The sequence below is a fragment of the Mesocricetus auratus genome, unplaced genomic scaffold (assembly GCF_017639785.1).
Source record: "Mesocricetus auratus isolate SY011 unplaced genomic scaffold, BCM_Maur_2.0 Super-Scaffold_100676, whole genome shotgun sequence".
Classification (NCBI taxonomy): domain Eukaryota; kingdom Metazoa; phylum Chordata; class Mammalia; order Rodentia; family Cricetidae; genus Mesocricetus; species Mesocricetus auratus.
The window spans coordinates 131,639,614-131,660,522 of record NW_024429266.1 but is presented as its reverse complement, the minus strand read 5'-3'; the positions used below and the strand labels follow the sequence as shown (position 1 = coordinate 131,660,522).

General features: G+C 38.3%; 1 gene segment (V, D, J or C); it reads left to right on the top strand.

Moving 5' to 3' along the window:
• Positions 1 to 3,946: 3,946 nt before the first annotated feature.
• LOC101841895 lies at positions 3,947 to 4,795 on the top strand. The segment is given in 2 exon segments: positions 3,947 to 4,077; positions 4,251 to 4,795. Coding segments are annotated over 2 exon segments (594 nt in total).
• The last annotated feature ends 16,114 nt before the right edge of the window (positions 4,796 to 20,909 follow it).

Here is a 20,909-nt window from a genome sequence, read left to right as displayed (position 1 = left end):
TATTTGAGTACATTAATTTTTAAACTATTACACTTAAAGCTTTTAATTTAGAAATGTTTCTTTGAGGTTGAGATAAAAGGGAATCAAGTGAAAAGATTAATGTATTCTACTTAATAAACTCACAGACACATGCATATCATAAATGCTACTATTTTAAAACATTATAGTGTAGGATACTTCAGTTTTTAGATAGACATGAGTTAATTTACTATGTATACTTGCTCCTTAGTTTGAAATTCTGTACCATATTATTTTTATTAAGTAAACATTATCTTGGCAAAGACTCTAAATAAAATCCTTTAAATTGACCAGTCAACATTAATCAGAATCCTTTAGTAAAGATTTAGTGTTTGTTACTTCTCTTTGATACAAAGGAGAGTGTGAGGACTGAAGGTCTGAAAATTACGATCAACCCTAACGACAAAAAAGTTGCTCATGAGAACTTGGCCTAGAAACACTATCACTTAGTCTCAACTCATGAATCATTTCAATCAGCTTCTAACTCATCATTCGCAGCTTGGCACTGGGGTCACAGAATCAGATAAACCCACACTGTTTTCACTATGAAACACAGGGACACTTGCTACATTGTGCTTTTTCATTCTTAGCCGACTTACCATCAATTCGCCCCAAGGCCAAACCTTGAAAACAAATCCCAGTCAAGTCCAATGCAATGAGTGTGACCATTACTTCCCTCCTCTTTAGTGTCTGCATGAAAAACATTGACATGGGCTCTAGCATCCTTCATCCTACCTCTATGTTGGGATTGTGATGTGAGCATCTGCTTCAAGCTCCTTTCACTTTGTCTTCTACATTGTAATTATTATATGCATGACCTGTGTACCCAAGTGATCTATTTTCCCAAGTGAGGGACAAAGACTCCTCAACTTGCTTTTGTAGGTGTTCTATCACAGCAACAAAGAAAGAAAAGGACATACTCCTGTGAGTATGAAGTTATTATGTCTTTCTTGTTGTGGTTCTTCCAGAAATGGAGTCAGGCTGTCCTGTCATGATGGTGAGGAAATTGGATTCTGCATCATCATGGTCCCTCTTCCCCAATTCCTGAAGTAAGAAGAGAAAAGAGGAAGAAACACCTGGTTTCAAATAAAGTCATTTTTATGTGTAAGCAGTTTGTTTCACATCTCAGGTTCAAAGATGAACAGTCTTTACAAGGAACAAAATACCTTTAGAAGGCATTTAAATATCCTCCACTTTCTCTGCTCTCCTCTTCCTGAGTCATAGTCTTCAGTTGTGCACAGTTCTTCATTTTTAAGGGATTTTCCTCATTCTCCATAAAGTTTATGTACTTAGAAGGCAGTTGTGGGTATGAGGACATGTTTCAATGTTTAGGTGAACACACTGGCTGCTCTTTCAGAGGATCTCAGTTCCATTCCCAGTACCCACATGGTGGCTCACAAAGATTCATGCCTCCAATTCTAGGGGATATGACTCTCACTTCTGTCTTCTTTGGCCATCAGGCATGTTTCCTGCACAGATATGCATCCAACCTCAAAACCCATAAACAAGATATAAAAATAAAAAAGAGCATGTTCTCATCATCTCTCGTTCTGCCACTGAGCCATCTATGGCTGTTGAAGCAGATAGGTCATTAATGGGTTTGTCTTAAATGCATTCTGGAATGGGTGCCAAAGGGACCTGAGATATGCCAGGCTGCTTCTCCAACTTCATCCTCTCACACAGACTCAGAGAATCTGCATAGGCTCTCATGAGAGAAGCTACATGCATGATTCTGGGCTCTTTGTATGTATCTTGAGTGTATTCCTGCATCCTCAGTTATCATGTTTCTATTTTAACAAGGAATAATATGCTAGTGTGTTATCTGAAGTAATGAAAATCTTCCTATGTCTACTGTTTCCTGTCATGGATATTGGGTAGCCACATACCCTCACCAAAAGAATAAAAGATTCTATGTGATGAGACAGAAAAGCTGAGTTCTCCTGTCTACATCTACAGTGGTGTTCATAGAAGAGGGGGCTTTATTTCATGAGCTCAAGGCCATCAACTTCAGACACCATGATTCCAAAGCTGAAATCAAATCAATCAGTATTGTTTTCAGCCAGCAAGTTTATATAGTACATCTTTAATCACAGCCCACAGAATCTAATGCATTAGGACACACTGTGGAAACTTGATGCATAACCAAGTTCTGTAGGGCTTTTCACATTATGTATACTATAACATGGACTTTAAAAATAATTTTAGTCCCAATTGTCTCTCCTTACACACTATGAGAATCACATGATTAATGGCAGGAGCTGTTGGACTTTTAAGACCCCAGTTTTCATATGCCCAATCTGAATGAGCAACAGTAAATGTCATGAAAGCAAAATCTGAACTCACTGCAGGTGCCACAAAGAAACGTAAAATGTTTAATGTTTAGCAAAGAAAGAGAGCACACAACAGCTTGTTTGTCACAGGCTGGGTCAGTTAGTCATCTGTCATGTCCTTGACATTGAGATTGGGAACTTTCTCAACCTACACACCATCTCTCTCTTATTATGGTGTGTTATCAGTTGACAGAGGAGTTTGAATATGTTTATCAGATATAATTTAACATTTTATACTTAAAAAGTGTATGTATAAAAATATACATTAATTGAAAAGTAAGAGCAAAGTACATATTGTTTAAATGCATATTTAATTTTCAATAATATTTTTGGCTTAATGCTAACTTGTTAACAGACAAATAACTTCAGATATCAAATGCCATGAGCTTGTAACCAGTTGATTAGTGATGCACATTTTTCAGATATTGTCTCCATGCCCAGATTGGACTGGACTAGAACTTGTTATGTATCTCATGCTGGCCTCAAATTCAAGATGCTCCTGCTTCTGTCTCCCCAGTTCTGTGATTACAGGCATAAATTGTGAATGTTGACTCTTTGCCATGGTGCTTTATTTATTCATTTATTTTTCTATTTCTTATACTTTATATATAATACTGGCTTTATCCTTTAATTTTCATACATACTTTCAGGAATCCAGGCAGTTTCTGTGTTTTCTGTTATTGATATTGATTTTAATATACATTCAATCATTTTTCCCTGTTGATGACAATAATCTCTGATGTTGAATACGATTGGTCTCTGTTAAATTGTTACTTGAATTAGGATGACTCTGCTCTCTTCTGGAAAGTTCTTTTCCTGTTTATTATTCCAGCAAGGCCATCTTAACCCAGTTTCAATACTGCTAATTTTTTTATTACTGTAGAATATGCATTTCTGGACTAAAGTCTTTTTGACAATGTTAGTCTATATCCATGATTTCTTGAAGAAATATTGTTGTTTTCATTCTTCCATTTAGAGCCTTCTTTCCATTTCCTGAAATTGTAGTGAGGATATGTGCTAGTTTCTGTTGGGTTTACCTATGATTCAAGATTAAAGTTACTCTGATCTCAGTTTTAAATTGATTCCCCCAAGGAGTTCCACAGAGTGAATATGGACTTCTCTTTACCTCTCTGCTCCATATTTGACCCAGAAACTGGATTCCAAATATCTGAGACACTATTCATCATCCTTAGTTTAAGAGTGGCTTTGGAGAAGGGAGATATTGAAAAAATTAGATCAATTCTCTCATTATTTTTGGCTTTCCTCTTTTCTTCCTCCCACTTTTACTTTCTTTTATTGCATGTTTTCTTACTATAGGTTACCTAATTTGAGGCTATAAAAATTTTGAACATATCATTTCCCCAGGACTGTCAATCTGAAATAGCTCTCGTACTCTTTCTGCAAATGTCACCTCATCTAAATATGTCTTGGATTTTAACCAAAACCTTTATTAGATAAACTAGTAAGCCAGTATCTTCCAGTGATATCTGATACTGTCTGTAATAGAATATTTGCCTGTTGATTGACACCAGCCATTTTCACACAACTGTCCAGGCACCTACTTTTGTATTTGCTGACTGATTTGCATGGGCCCCTCCAACCCAGCCCACCTGCTTGGAGTTTATAAACCAGGTCTTGATAGTGAGAACTGAGCAGCTCCAAACAGCCAGGGGTAGCAAGATGGAGTCGCAGACCCAGGTTCTCATGTCCTTGCTTCTCTGGGTGTCTGGTGAGAAATTTCAAAGTATTAAGATATTTTCAGAGTCTCCTCTTTGTATAAAAGGAATACATGATTTGTTCCAGAGTATAATATTTTTATGCAGTAACACTCTGACAATATGACACTACAAGGACATTTCATGACAAATTCCATCTCTTAAATTTTGTTAAATGTGATTGCAGGTGCCTGTGCAGATATCATGATGACTCAGTCTCCAACCTCTTTGGCTGTGTCATCAGGAGGCAAGGTCACCATCACCTGCAAGTCCAGTCAGAGTCTTTTGCACAGTGCAAATCAGAAGAACTACTTGGCCTGGTACCAGCAGAAACCAGGGCAGTCTCCTAAACTGCTGATCTACTTAGCATCTACTCGGCACACTGGGGTTCCTGATCGCTTCACAGGCAGTGGGTCTGGGACAGATTTCACTCTCACCATCAGTAGTGTCCAGGCTGAAGACATGGGAGATTATTACTGTTTGCAAGGTCTTAGTAGTCCTCCCACAGTGATTCAGCCTCCAACAAAATCCTCCTCTGAGAGTCTTACCACCTGCCTGCAGCACAAACAGCCCTGGACTGCATACTTCCCCTTTCTGCGTGAGCGTCAAAATACTCATGAAATACTCACGAAAATGTTTGCAGAGCTTGGCAAAATGATGGGTTCAATGTCTCTTATGTCTTTTGGTATGAAAAATATTCATACAAATGTGAAAAGTACAACTCAGTGTTAACTTTCTATTCCTTCTGTAACACATTACCATAGACTCTCTTGTTTGAATATGAGGGATTTATCTTTTTAAAATTATGGAGTTATAGTGTTTAACATAACACTAAAGTCTGGGCCGCTCAGATCTCTGGCTGGACATCAGAAATAGCTTTTGATGCCTTAAGGCCCCCTTCTTGAGACCCCAGTAAACCAGAAGAACCACAGAGACCAGGAGACCAGCTGTTTTGGTGGGTCCAGTACCTGGGGATCACCTGGGAACTTCACAGAGCTTCCAATCCCAGTAGGAGCCAAACACCCCAGACTCCAGGACTTCTCTACCACCAGCAAGACCAGGAAACTACCTGATCCAGGGAGACCAGGGGACCGGCTGCTCCGGTGGGTGCAGGGACCAGATCGAGGACAAGGAATAGAAGAACTACAAGATTATTGGACTTGCTAGCACCCACCAAAAGCAACTCTGGTCCCATAACCACCAGACCAGTAAGGGGCTCTTTCTGCAACCACTAGAAGAAGAGATGGGAAAGAGACAATACAAAAACCCACTCAGCAACAGAAAAACAAATATGACACCACCAGATTCTAGAGACTCCATACCAGCAAGACTCCAACATTCCAATGCAAATGAAGCAGAAGAGAATGACCTTAAAACCACTTTCATGAAAATGATAGAGGCCTGAAAAGAGAACATAGGAAAATCCCTCAAAGAAATAATGAAAAAACAAACCAAAAATGCAAGAAATGGAAGAAAAAGCTAACCAAAAAACGCAAGAAATGGAAGAAAAAAAACCAAACAAGACAGGAAATGGAAGAATAAACAAAGCAAAAAATGCAAGAAATTAAAGAAGAATCAAAGCAAAAATGCAAGAAATGGAAGAAAAAAACAAAACAAAAATGAAAGAAATGGAAGCAGAAACAATCCAAAAAATGCAAGAAATGGAAGAAGAAACAAAGCAAAAATGCAAGAAATGGAAGAAAAGAACAAAAAAAACAAATGAAAGAAATAGAAGAAGAAACAACCCAAAAAGGCAGGAAATGGAAGAAAAAATAAACCAAAAAAGGCAGAAAACGGAAAAAGAACAAACCAAAAAATGGACGAAAAGATAAACTGCATATTGCAAGAAACAATGCAAACAGAGCAAGGGTTGAAAACTGAAATAGAGAGAATAAGAAAACACAATCTGAAGAAAGGCTGGAAATAGAAAAGCTGGGCAAATTGTCAGGTATTACTGATACAAGTATTACTAACAGAATACAAGAGATGGAAGAGAGAATCTCAGGTGTTGAAGATACACTAGGAGAAATGGATTCATCAATCAAAGAAAATCTTATGTCCAACAAATCCTTAACACAAAACATCCAGGAAATATGGGACACCATGAAAAGACCAAACCTAAGAATAATAGGTATAGAAAAAGGAGAAGAAAACCACCTCAAAGGGGCAGAAATCATACTCAACAAAATCATAGAAGCAAACTTTCCCAACCTTAAGAAAGACATGTCAATGAAGGTACAATCTTACAGAACACCAAATATAGTGGATCGCAAAAAAGTCCCCTCACCACATAATAATCAAGACCCCAGATATACAGAATAAAGAAAGAATATTAAGAGCAGCTAAGGAAAAAGGCCAAGTAACATATAAAGGTCGACATATCAGAATGACACCTGACTTCTCCATGGAAACTCTGAAAGCCAGAAGGTCCTGGATAGATATTCTACCATCATTAAGAGACCATGGATGCCAGCCCAGATTACTATACCTGGCAAAGCTCTCAATCACTATAGATGGAGAAAATAAGATATTCCATGAAAAAAACTAGATTCAAGCAATACGTATCCACTAACCCAGCCCTACAGAAAGTTTTGGAAGGAAAACTCCAATCCAAGGAATTTAACTACAACCAGAAAAACATAGGCATTAGAGAATCCCTCTCTACCAACAGCCAAAAGAACAAAGGAGTGAAAATCCACACATAATTCCACCACCACCAACCATTGCAAGTCAAAGAAGAATGAGCAATCAATGGTCATTGATATCCCTCAACATTAATGGCCTTAACTCACCCATAAAAAGACACAGGCTAGCAGAATGGATTGGAAGACAGAACCCATCCTTCTGCTGCATACAAGAAACACTCCTACCCTCAAAGACAGACTTTATTTGAGAGTTAAAGGTTGGGAAAATTTTTCCAATCAAATGGACCCAAGAAACAAGCAGGGGTAGCAATCCTAATATCTAACAAATAAGACTTTAAAATAAAATCAATCAAAAGAGATGAAGGAGGTCATTACATACTCATCACAGGCAAAAGCCACCAAGATGAAGTGTCTATCCTGAACATCTGTGCCCCAAATACAAAGACATCCACATTAATAAAAGAAACATTACTAGAACTTAAATCACATATAAAGTCCCACACACTTATAGTGGGAGCTTTCAACACATGACTCTCACCACTAGACAGGAAGACCAGACAGAAACTCAACAAAGAAGCAAAGGGTCTAATAGAACTAATGACCCAACTGGGATTAACAGACATCTATAGAACATTTCATCCACCTAAAAAAGAATATACCTTCTTCTCAGCACCACATGGAACCTTCTCAAAAATTGACCACATACTTGGCAACATATCCAACCTCAGCAGCAGCAAAAAAATTGGAAGAATTCCATGCATCTTATCAGACCACCATGCTTTAAAATTAGAATTCAACAACAACACAAACTGCAGAAAACCTACAAACTCGTGGAAATTGAATAATGCACAACTTCACCATTCCTGGGTCAAAGAAGAAATAAAAAAGAATTTAGGTCTTCCTAGAATTTAATGAGAATGAAGACACAACATACCCAAACCAATGGGACACTTTGAAATCAGTGCTACGGGGGAAGTTCATAACACTAAGTGCCCACAAAAAGAAACTGGAGAATAGTTATACTAGAGAATTAACAACACAGCTGAAAGCTCTAGAACACAAAGAAGCAAACTCCCCCAGGATGAGTAGACGCCAGGAAATAATCAGATTGAGGGCTGAAATCAATAAAGTAGAAACTAGGAAAACAATACAAAGAATCAATGCAATGAAGAGTTGGTTCTTTGAGAAAATCAACAAGATAGTCAAACCTTTGTCCAAACTTACCAAACAGCAGAGAGTGAACATGCAAATTAACAAAATCGGAAATGAAAAGGGGGACATAACAACAGACTCTGAGGAAATCCAGAGAATCATCAGGTCATACTTTGAAAACCTGTACTCCACAAAATTTGAAAATTTAAAGGAAATGGATGACTTCCTGGATAGCTATCACTTACCAAAATTAAGTCAAGAACAGATAAGGAATTTAAATAGACCCATAACCCCTATGGAAATAGAAGCAGCCATCAAAATTATCCCAAACGAAAAAAGCCCAGGTCCAGATGGCCTCAGTGCAGAAATCTACCAGAAATTCAAAGAACAGCTTATACCAATTCTTCTCAAAGTATTCCATGCAATAGAAGCAGAAGGGTCTTTGCCAAAGTCTTTCTATGAGGCTTCAATAACCTTGAACCCCAAGCCACACAAAGACACAACTAAGAAAGAGAACTTCAGACCAATTTCCCTCATGAAGATTGATGCAAAAATACTCAATAAAATACTGGCAAATTGGTTCCAAGAACACATCAAAACAATCATCCACCATGGTCAAGTAGGTTTCATCCCAGTGATGCAGGGATGGTTCAACATATGAAAATCCATCAATGTAATCCACCATATAAACAAGCCTAAAAAAAATCACATGATCATTTCACTAGATGCTGAAAAAGCCTTTGCCAAAATCCAACACCCCTTCATGATAAAGGTCTTGGAGAGATTTAGGATAACAGGAACATACTGAAACATTACAAAAGATGCAGAAGACCTGCCCACACAGGAAAGACATCAGCCCTGGCAAGACCCCAACCCCAGCGAGTACAGCTTCAGGTGAGATTGGGTCTCCAGCAGGAGCTCCTGCCCAACACCCATCCCATTGATCTTCAGGGGCCGCTCCTGGCATCCAGAAGACCCGCCCACACAGGAAAGACATCAGCCTTTCCAAGACCCCAACCCCAGCGAGTACAGCTTCAAGAGATCTGCCCACACAGCAAAGATGTCAACAATTCCAAGACCCCAACCCCAGTGAGTCCAGCTTCAGGAAATACATCAGCCCTTCCAGGCCCCAAACTCTGTGTCACCATCCCCAGCTTCAGCTGCAGGAAGGAAGGAGACCAGTGGAGACGGAAAGACCCCACCAGCACCCAGTGGAAGAAGAGATGAGAAGAAGACAGAATAAGAGCTCACTCGGCAATAGAAACACCAACATGACCCCAACAGAATCTAGGGATCCAACACCAGCAAGACCTGAAAAGCACTACATAGACGAAGAAGAGGAGACAGACCTTAAAAATTATTTCATGAAGATGATGGAGACCTTCAAAGAAGAAATGAGGAAATCCCTTAAAGAAATAGAAGAAAAAGCAAACAAAAAATCCATGAAATAGGGAAAAATTCAAGAAATAAACAAATCTCTCAAAGAATCTAAACAGCACCAAGAAAAAACAACCAAAAAAATTAAGGAAACAACTCAAACAGTTGAAGGATTGAAAGCTGAAATAGAAATGATAAAGAAAACACAGAAGGAAGGGATGCTGGAAATAGAAAAGCTGGGTAAACGATCAGGAACTACAGATGCAAGTATCACCAATAGAATACAAGAGATAGAAGAGAGAATCTCAGGTGTTGAAGACTCATTAGAGGATATAGAGTTGTCAACCAAAGAAAATCTCAAAACCAACAAATCCTTAACAAAAAATATCCAGGAACTATGGGACACTGTGAAGAAGCCAAACCTGAGAATAATAGGTATAGAAGAAGGTGAAGAAATACAACTCAAAGGTACAGAAAACATATTTAACAAAATCATAGAAGAAAACTTCCCTAATGTAAAGAATGATATGCCTATGAAAGTACAAGAATCTTACAGAACAGCAAATAGGCTCGACCAGAAAAAGAAGTCACCTCGCCATATAATAATCAAAACATCAAACCTACAGAGTAAAGAGAAAATATTAAGAGCAGCTAAAGAAAATGGCCAAGTAACATACAATGGCAGACCTATCCAAATTACACCTGACTTCTCAATGGAAACGATGAAAGCCAGAAGATCCTGGACAGATGACCTACAAACGCTAAGGGAACAAGTATGCCAGCCCAGACTACTATATCCAGCAAAGCTTTCAATTACCATAGATGGAGAAAACAAAATATTCCATGACAAAGCCAGATTTAAACAATACGTATCCATGAATCCAGCTCTACAGAAAATGCTAGAAGGAAAACCTAGAGCCAAGGAAGATAACTACATTCACAAAGATACAGGCAATACGTAATCCCACTTTACAAATCCCCAAAAGAAAAAGGGAGGAGAAACTACTCAAAATAACGTCACTAACAATAAATCAAGCACAAACAAGGATCATCAATCAATGGTCATTAATATCCCTCAATGTCAACGGTCTCAACTTGCCTATAAACAGACACAGACTAGCAGAATGGATACAAAGACAGAACCCCTCCTACTGCTGCATACAAGAAACCCATCTCACCATCAAAGACAGACGTTATCTCAGAGTAAAGTTTTGGGAAAAGATCCTCCAATCAAACGGTCCCAAGAAACAAGCAGGTGTAGCAAACCTAATATCTAACAAATTAGACTTCAAATTAAAATCAATCAAAAGAGATGAAGAAGGACACTTCATATTCATCAAAGGAAAAATACATCAAGCGAAGTCTCAATTTTAAACATCTACGCCCCAAATACAATGGCACCTACATTCGTGAAAGAAACATTACTAAAGCTCAAAATGCACATAAAATCTCACACACTAACAGTAGGAGACTTCAACACTCCGCTCTCACCGCTAGACAGGACCTCCAGACAGAAACTTAACAAAGAAACAAAAGAACTAATAGAAGTTATGACCCAACTGGGTTTAACAGACATCTATAGAACATTCCACCCAAATACAAAGGGATATACCGTCTTCTCGGCACCACATGGAACCTTCTCTAAAATTGACCACATAATAGGAAACATAGCAAATCTCCACAGTTACAAAAAATTTGGAATAACCCCCTGCATCTTATCAGACACCAGGCATTAACATTAGAATTCAACAATAACACAAATCGCAGAAACCCTACAAACTCATGGAGATTGAACAATGCACAATTGCACCATCCCTGGGTAAAGGAACAAATAAAAAAAGAGATTAAAGACTTCCTCGATTTCAATGAGAATGAAGACACAATATACACAAACTTATGGGACACTTTGAAAGCAGTGCTGAGAGGAAAGTTTATAGCACTGAGTGCCCACATGAAAAAACTGGAGAACAGTCATACTAGAGAATTAATAGCACAGCTGAATGTTCTAGAACAAAAAGAAGCAAACTCCCCCAGAAGGAGCAGACACCAGGAAATAATCAAATTGAGGGCTGAAATCAATTAAGTAGAAACCAGGACAACACTAAGAAGAATCAATGAAACAAAGAGTTGGTTCTTTGAGAAAATCAACAAAATAGATAAACCTCTGTCCAAACTAACCAAAAGACAGAGAGAGAGCATGCTATTTAACAAAATCAGGGATGAAAAAGGGGACATAACAACGGACTCTGAGGAAATCCAGAGAATCATCAGGGCATACTTTGAAAATCTGTACTACACAAAATTTGAAAATTTAAAGGAAATGGACAATTTCCTGGATAGATATTACTTGCCAAAACTAAATCAAGAGCAGATAAACAATCTAAACAGACCTATAACCCCTAATGAAATAGAAGCAGTCATCAAAAGTCTCCCAAACAAAAAAAGCCCAGGCCCAGATGGCTTCAGTGCAGAATTCTACCAGAAATTCAAAGAAGAGCTAATTCCAATACTCCTCAAAGTATTCCACACAATAGAAGCAGGAAGCTCACTGCCAAACTCTTTCTACGAGGCTACAATTACCTTGATACCCAAGCCACACAAAGACACAACTAAGAAAGAGAACTATAGACCAATTTCCCTCATGAACTTCGATACAAAATTACTCAATAAAATACCTGCAAACCGGATTCAAGAACACATCAGAAAATCATCCACCATGATCAAGTAGGCTTCATCCCAGGAATGCAGGGATGGTTCAACATTAGAAAATCTATCAATGTAATTCACCATATTAACAAACTGCGAAAGAAAAACCACATGATCATCTCACTAGATGCTGAAAAAGCCTTTGACAAAATCCCACACCCCTTCATGATAAAGGTCCTAGAGAGATCAGGGATAACAAGAACGTACCTGAATATATTAAAAGCAATATACAGTAAACCAACAACTAACATCAAACTAAATGGAGAGAAACTCAAAGCAATTCCTCTAAAATCAGGAACAAGACAAGGCTGTCCACTCTCTCCATAACTCTGCAATATTGTACTTGAAGTTCTAGCTACAGCAATAAGACAACAAAAGGAGATAAAGGGGATACAAATAGGAAAAGAAGAAGTCAAACTTTCACTATTTGCATATGATATGATAGTTTACACAAGTGACCCAAATAACTCCGCAAGGTTACTCCTAGAGCTGGTAAACACCTTCAGCAATGTGGCCGGATACAAGGTAAACTCAAAAAAATCAGTGGCCCTATTATATACAGATGATGAAGTGACTGAGAAAGAAATCAGAGAAACATCACCCTTTACAATAGCCAAAAACAGCATCAAATATCTGGGGATAATGTTAACCAAGGAAGTTAAAGACCTGTATATCAAGAACATTGTGTCTTTAAAGAAAGTAATCAAAGAAGATACTAGAAAATGGAAAGATCTCCCATGCTCTTGGATTGGTAGGATCAACATTATAAAAATGGCAATCTTGCCAAAAGCAGTCTACAGACTCAATGCAATCCCTACCAAAATTCCATCACAATTCTTTAAGGACCTGGAAAGAACATTAGTCAACTTTATATGGAAAAACAAAAGGCCCAGGATAGCCAAAACCACCCTATACAATAAAGGAACTTCAGGAGGCATCACCATACCTGACTTTGAGCTCTATTATCAGCTATAGTCCTGAAAACAGCTTGGTATTGGCACAAAACTAGGCAGGTAGACCAATGAAACCCAATTGAAAGTCCTAATTTTAACCCACACACTTATGAATACTTGATTTTTGACAAAGAAGCCAAAACTGTACAATGGAAAAAAGAAAGCATCTTTAACAAATGGTGCTGGCATAACTGGGTACTGGTATGCAGAAGACTGCAGATAGATCCATGTTTATCACCTTGTACAAAACTTAAGTCCAAATGGATCAAAGATCTCAACATAAATCCAGCCACACAGAAACTTTTAGAAGAGAAAGTGGGAGATACTCTTCAAGAGTTGGTACATGAGACCTCTTCTTAAACATAACACCAGTGGCACAGGCACTGAGATCGACAATTAACAAATGGGACCTTCTGAAACTAAAAAGCTGATGTAAGGCAATGGACACAATCAAAAAGACAAAAAAGCAGGCCACAGAATGGGAAAAGATATTCACTAACCCTACATCTGACAGAGGGCTAATCTCCCATATTTACAAAGAACTCAAGAAACAAGTCTCCAAAACACCAAAGGGTCCAATTAAAAGGTGGGTTACAGAACTAAATAGAGAATTCTCAATAGAGGAGGCTAAAATGGCCAAGAGACACTTAAGAAAGTGCTCAACATCCTTAGCCATCAGGGAAATGCAAATCAAAACAACTCTGAGATACCATCTTACTCCTGTCAGAGTGGCTAAAATCAAAAACACCGAAGCCAATTTATGCTGGAGACGATGTGGTGAAACGGGAACACTCCTCCATTGCTAGTGGGAGTGCCAACTTGTTCAGCCACTTTGGAAATCAGTATGGAGATTCCTCAGAAAAATGGGAATAAACCTACCACAAGACCCAGCAACTCCACTCTTAGGCATATATCAAAAGATACCCATTCATACAACAAGGATGTCTGTTCCACTATATTCGTAGCAGCATTCTTTGTAATAGCCAGAACTTGGAAGCAACCTAGATATCCCTCAACCAAAGAGTGTATACCTATTATTCTTAGGTTTGGTCTTTTAATGTAGTCCATATTTTCTGGATTTTTTGTTTAGGAATTTGTTGAACTTAACATTTTCTTTGGTAGATGAATCTACTTCCCCTAGTGTATCTTCAGCACCTGACATTCTCTCTTCCATCTCTTGTATTCTGTTTGTTTTGCTTGCATCTCTAGTTCCTGATCATTTACTCAGCCTTTCTATTTCCAGTCTTATCTCAGATTGTGTTTTATTTATTGTCTCCATTTTTATTTTCAGTTCTTGGACTGTTTGGTTTCCTTCATCTGTTTGATTTATTTTTCCTGGATTTCCTTGCTTTCTTTATGAAATTTGTTGATTTCTTGCATTTTTGTTTGTTTTTCCTCCTTTTATTTAAGGGATTAGCTCATATCTTTTTTGAGGGCCTCTAACATTTTCATAAGGTTATTTTCAAGGTCATTCTTTTCTGTTTCATCTATGCTGGGATGGTCAGGTCTTGCTGGTGTAGGATTTGGAGACTCTGGTGTTGTCCTCTAAGATTCTGTTTTTGGATGTGTTCTTATACTGTCTTTTTCCAGTAGGTATAGTGGGAATCTCTGCCTCTTCGGGTGGGTATAGGTTCAATGCCCTATCCTTTCCTCCTTCTCCCCCTCCCTCTAAACACACAAAACCACCACCAAAACAGATCCTAAGCAAACAAGAATCAACAATCAATGGTCATTAATATCCCATATTAATTCGCCCATAAAAAGACACAGGCTAACAGAATGGATTGGAAGTCAGAACCCATCCTTCTGTTGAATACAAGAAACACACCTCAACCTCAAAGACAGACTTACCTCAGAGTTAAAGGTTGGGAAAAGATTTTCCAATCAAATGGACCCAAGAAACAAGTGGGGGAAGCAATACTATTATCTAAAAAATTAGACTTTAAAATAAAGTCAATCAAAAGAGATGAAGGAGTTCATTACATACTCATCAAAGGAGAAATCCACCAAGATGAAGTTTCAATTCTGAACGTCTATGCCACAAATACAAAGGCATCCACATTCCTAAAAGAAACATTACTAAAACTCAAATCACATATAAAGCCCCACACACTTATAGTGGGATATTTCAACACACCACTCTCACCAATAGACAGGAATACCAGACAGAAACTTAAAAAAGAAGCAAAAGGTCTAGTAGAAGTTATGACCCAATTTGGATTAACAGACATCTATAGAACACTCCATTCACATAAAAAAGAGTATACCTTCTTCTCAGCACCACAATGAACCTTCACAAAAATCGACCACATACTTGGCAACATAACAAACCTCAGCAGGTAAAAAAATTGGAATAACTCCATCATATTATGAGACCCCCACATGTTAAAATTAGAATTCAACAACAACACAAATTGCAGAAAACCTACAAATGCATGGAAATTGAATAATGCAAAATTGCACCATTCCTGAGTCAAAAAAAATAAAAAAAATAAATTAAAGGCTTCCTGGACTTCCATGAGAATGAAGACACAACATACCCAAACCTATGGGACACATTGAAGGCAGTGCTATGAGGGAAGATCATAGCACTAAATGCCCACATGAAGAAACTGGAGAATAATTATACTAGAGAATTAAAAGCACAGGCGAGAATTCTAGAACAAAAAGAAGCAAACTTCCCTTGGAGGAGTAGATGCCAGGGAATAATCAAACTGAGGGATGAAATCAATAAAGTATAAACTAGGAAATCAATACAAAGAATCAATGCAATGAAGAGTTGGTTCTTTGAGAAAATCAACACGATAGTCAAACCTTTGTCCAAACTTACCCAACAGCAGAATGTGAACATAAAAATTAACAAAATTATCATGAAAAGGGTCACATAACAACAGACTCTGAGGAAATTCAGAGAATCATCAGGTCATACTTTGAAAACCTGTACTCCACAAAATTTGAATATTTAAAGGAAATGAATGACTTCCTGGATAGCTATCACTTGCCAAAATTAAATCAGGATGAGATAAGCAATTTAAATAGACCTATAACCCCTATGGAAATAGAAGCAATCATCAAAAGTCTCCCAACAAAAAAAAGTCCAGGTACAGATGGCCTCAGTGTAGAAATTACGAGAAATTTAAAGAACATCTTATACCAATTCTTCTCAAATTTTCCACACAATAGAAACAGAATGAGTTTTTGCCAAACTCTTTCTATGAGGCTTCAATAACCTTGATCCCCAAGCCACTCAAAGACAAAACTAAGAAAGAGAACTTCAGACCAATTTCCCTCATGTACATTGATGCAAAAATACTCAATGAAACACTGACAAATCAGATCTAACAACACATCAAAGTAATCAATCACCATGATCAAGTAGGTTTCATCCCAGGGATGCAGGGATGGTTCAACCTATGAAAAACCATCAATGTAAGCCACCATATAAACAAGCTGAAAAACAAAAATCCCATGATCATCTCACTAGATGCTGAAATAGCCTTTGACAAAATCCGACACCCCTTCATGATAAAAGTCTTGGAGAGATCTGGGATAACAGGAACATACTTAAACATAGTAAAAGCTATATACAGTAAACCAACAGCCAACATCAAACTAAATGGACAGAAACTCAATGCATTTCCTCTAAAATCAGGAAAAAAGACAAGGCTGTCCACTCTTTCCATACCTTTTCAACATTGTCCTTGAAGTTCTAGCTAGAACAATATGACAACAAAAAGAGATCAAGGGGATACAAACTGGAAAGGAAGAGGTGAAACTTTCATTATTTGCAGATGATATGATAGTTTATGTAAGTGATCCAAAAACTCTATCAGGGAACTCCTGCAGTTGATAAACACTTTCAGCAAAGTGGCCAGATACAAGATCAACTCAAGAAAATCGGTAGCCCTACTATGTACAGATGATAAAAGGGCTGAGAAAGAAATCAGTGAAACATCTTCCATTACAATTCCACAAACAACATAAATTACCTTGGGGTAATGCTAACCAAACAAGTGAAAGACCTGTGTAGCCAGAACTTTGAGTCTTTAAAGAAAGAAATTAAAGAAGCCCTCAGAAAATGGAAAGATCTACCATGCTCTTTGATAGGTTGAATCAATGTAGTAAAATTGTCAATCCTGCCAAAAGCAATCTACACATTCATTGCAATCCCCATTAAAATACCGGCACACGAAAGCCAGTAACAGAGAGGGAGGACTGATGAGCAAAGGGATTAAGACTGGGTTGGTTTAACCACCAGAAACAGCTGACCTGACAAGGGTTAATTCTTGAATCCCAGGCTGATGACTGAGAATCCAGCATGGGACTGATCAAGACCCCCTGAATAGGGGTGTCAGTGAGGAGGCCTAGGTAATCTATTGAGCCTTGGGCAGTAGATCAGTATTTATCCTGAGTTTATAAATGGACTTTGGACTCCCATCCAACAATGTGAGATGTACTCTCACCTTGAACTCTTGGGGGTGGGTCTAGGCCCTGCTCTGGATGAAATGACAGACTATGGCCCCCCCAGGAGGTTCTTACCATCTCTGGGGAAATGAGGGGATATTGGCGGGAATGGGGTAGGGCACGGGAAGAGGGGAGGGCAAGGGAGAGGACCTGGAACTGACTTGTGAAGCAACCTTGTTTGTAATTTAAATTTAAATTTAAAAACAAATAATAATAAAAATACCAGCACAATTCTTCACAGGCCTTGAAAGAACAATAATTAATTTTGTATGGAAAAACAAAAGACCCAGCATTGGCAAAACATCCTTATTCCACAAAGCAACGTCTGGAGGCATCACAATCCCTGATTTCAAGCTCTATTATAGAGCTATAGTCCTGAAAACAGCTTGGTATGGGCACAAAATAGACAGATAGATCTACGGAATCAAATTGAACACCCATACAGGTAATAACACCTGATCTTTGACAAAGAAGCTAAAAATATACAATAGAAAAAAGAAAGCATCTTCAACAAATGCTGCTGGCAGAACTGGATGCTGACATGTAGAATATTTCAGATAGATCCATGTCTATCACCATGAACAAAACATAACTCCAAATGGATCAAAGACCTCAACATAAATCCAGATACACTGAAACACTTAGAAGAGAAAGTGGGAGATACTCTTCAACCAGTTGGTACAGGAGACTGCTTCCTGAACATAACACCAGTAGCACAGGTGGTGGGGTCAACACTTATTACATGCAACCTCCACATACTGAGAAGCTTCTGTAAGGCAAAGGACACAGCCAACAAGACAAAATGGCAGGCCACAGAATGGGAAAAGGTATTTACTAACCCCACATCTGAGAGACGACTGATCTCCAAAATTTACAAAGAACTCAAGAAGCTAGTCTCCAAAACACCAAAGGATCCAATTAAAATTGGGCTACAGAACCAAATAGAGAATTCTCAGTAGAGGAGTCTAAAATTCCTGAGAGGCATTTGAGAAAGTACTCATTATCCCTAGCCATCTGGGAAATGCAAATCAAAACAACTCTGAGATACCATCTTACTCCTGTCAGAATATCTAAAATCAAAAACACCAATGACTGTTTATGCTGGAGAGGTTGTGGAGAAAGTAGAACACTCTTCCACTGCTGGTGGGAGTGACAACTTGTACAGCCACTTTGGAAATCAGTATGGAGATTAGCCTACCAGAAGATCCAGAAATTCTGCTCTTAGGCATATATCCAAAAGATTCCCATTCTTACAACAAGGACATCTGTTCCCCTATGTTTGTGGCAGTATTATTTGTAATGGCCAGAACTTGGAACCAACCTAGATGCCACTCAAGTGAAGAGTGGGTAGAGAAAATGTGGTACATTTATACAATGGAGTATTATTCAACAGAAAAAAACAATGGAATCCTGAAATTTTCAGGCAAATGGATGGTACTAGAATAAACCATCCTGAGCTAGGTAACCCAGTCAAAAAAAAAGACAAACATGGTGTGTTCTCTGTCATATATGGATTTTAGACATAGCTCTGGGGAGTACCATTCTAAATTCCCATGTCCAGATAGTCTGGGGAACAGAACCTTAATCCAATGGCTGATAGAAGCATAGGCAGCCTCCCACAGCTAAACAGTGAGCTGAACTCAAGGAACCAAGTGACCGAGATGGAGGAGTGATGAGCAAAGGGGTTAAAACTGAGCTGGTTTAATCCCCAGAAACAGCTGACCTGACAAGGGTTAGCTCTTGAATCCCAGACTGATGGTTGGGAATCCAGCAAGACCCCCTGAATTTTGGTGTCAGTGAGGATTCCTAGGCAATCTATTGGGCCTTGGGTAGCAGATCAGTATTTATCCCTGGTGTACAAATGGACGTTGGGTGCCCTTGCAACAATGAGAGTTGTACTCTCTGCCCAGACTCTTGGGGGAGTGTCTAGGCCCTGACCTGGATGAAATGACAGACTATGGACACCTCCATGGATGGCCTCACCCTCCCTGGGGAAATGAGGGGCTATGGGGGGGTTGGTGGAGAGCATGGGAGGAGGATAGGGAAAGTGTGAGCGACGTGAGATTGATATGTAAAGCAACATTGTTTTTAATTTAAATTTAAAAATAAAAATTAAAAAATAAAAAATATTCAATATAATATTGGCAAATTGGGTTAAAAAACACATCAGAAAACTCATCCACCATGATCAAGTAGGCTTCATTCCAGGGATGCAGGGATGGTTCAACATACAAATATCCATCAATGTAATCCACCATATAAACAAGCTTAGAAACAAAAATCACATGATCATCTCCCTAGATGCTGAAAAAGCCTTTGAGAAAATCCAGTACCTCTTCATGATATAGGTCCTGGAGAGATCCAGGATAACAGGAACTTTAACATAATAAAAGCTATATAAAGCAAACCAACAGCCAACATCAAACTGAATGGACAGAAACTCAACACAATTTGTCTCAAATCAGGAACAAGACAAGGGTGTCTACTTTCTCCATATATTTTCAATATTGTCATTGATGTTCTTGCTAGAGCAATACAACAACAAAAGGAGATCAAAGGGATACAAATTGGAAAGGAAGAGGTCAAACGTTCACTATTTTCAGATGATATGATAGTTTACATAAGTAACCCTAAAAGTCTACCAGGGAATTCCTATAGCTGGAAAATACCTTCAGCAATGTGGCAGAATACAAGATGAACTAAAGAATATCTGTAGCCCTACTATATACAGATGATAAAATGGGTGAGAATGACATCAGAGAAACATCCCCTTTACAATAGCCACAAACAACATAAAATACCTTGGGGTAACGCTAACCAAACAAGTGAAAGACTTGTATTGCAAGAACTTTGAGTCTTTAAAAAATAAATTATTAAAGAAGACACCAGAAAATCGAAAGATCTCCCCTGATCTTGGATAGGTAGGATCAATATAGTGAAAATGCAATCTTACCAAAAACAAGCTACAGTTTGAATGCAATCCCCATTAAAATACCAGCACAATTCTTCACAAACATTGAAAGAACAATCCTCAACTTTATATGGAAAATCAAGATATCAAGGATAGCCAAAACAACACCGTTAAACAAGGCTACATCCGGAGTCATCACCATCCCTGACTTCAAGCTGTCTTATAGAGTTTTAGTCCTGAAAACAACTTGGTATTAGCATAAAAATAGACAGGTAGACCAATGGAATCAAATTGAACATCCCAACATTAACCCATACACATGTGAACACCTTATCTTTGACAAAGAAGCTAAAATTCTATAATGGAAAAAGAAAAGCATCTTCAACAAATGGTGCTGCAAAACTGGAGGCTGTCATGTAGAAGACTGCAGATAGATCCATGTCTATCACCATACAGAATACTTGACTCCAAATGTATCAAAGACCTCAACATAAATTCAGCCACACTGATCCTGTTAGAAGAGAAATTGGGAGGTACCCTTGAATGCATTCGCACTGGAGAAAACTTCCTGAACAAAACTCCAGTAGCCCAGACACTGAGATTGACAATTAATTCGTGCGAACTCCTAAAACTGAGAA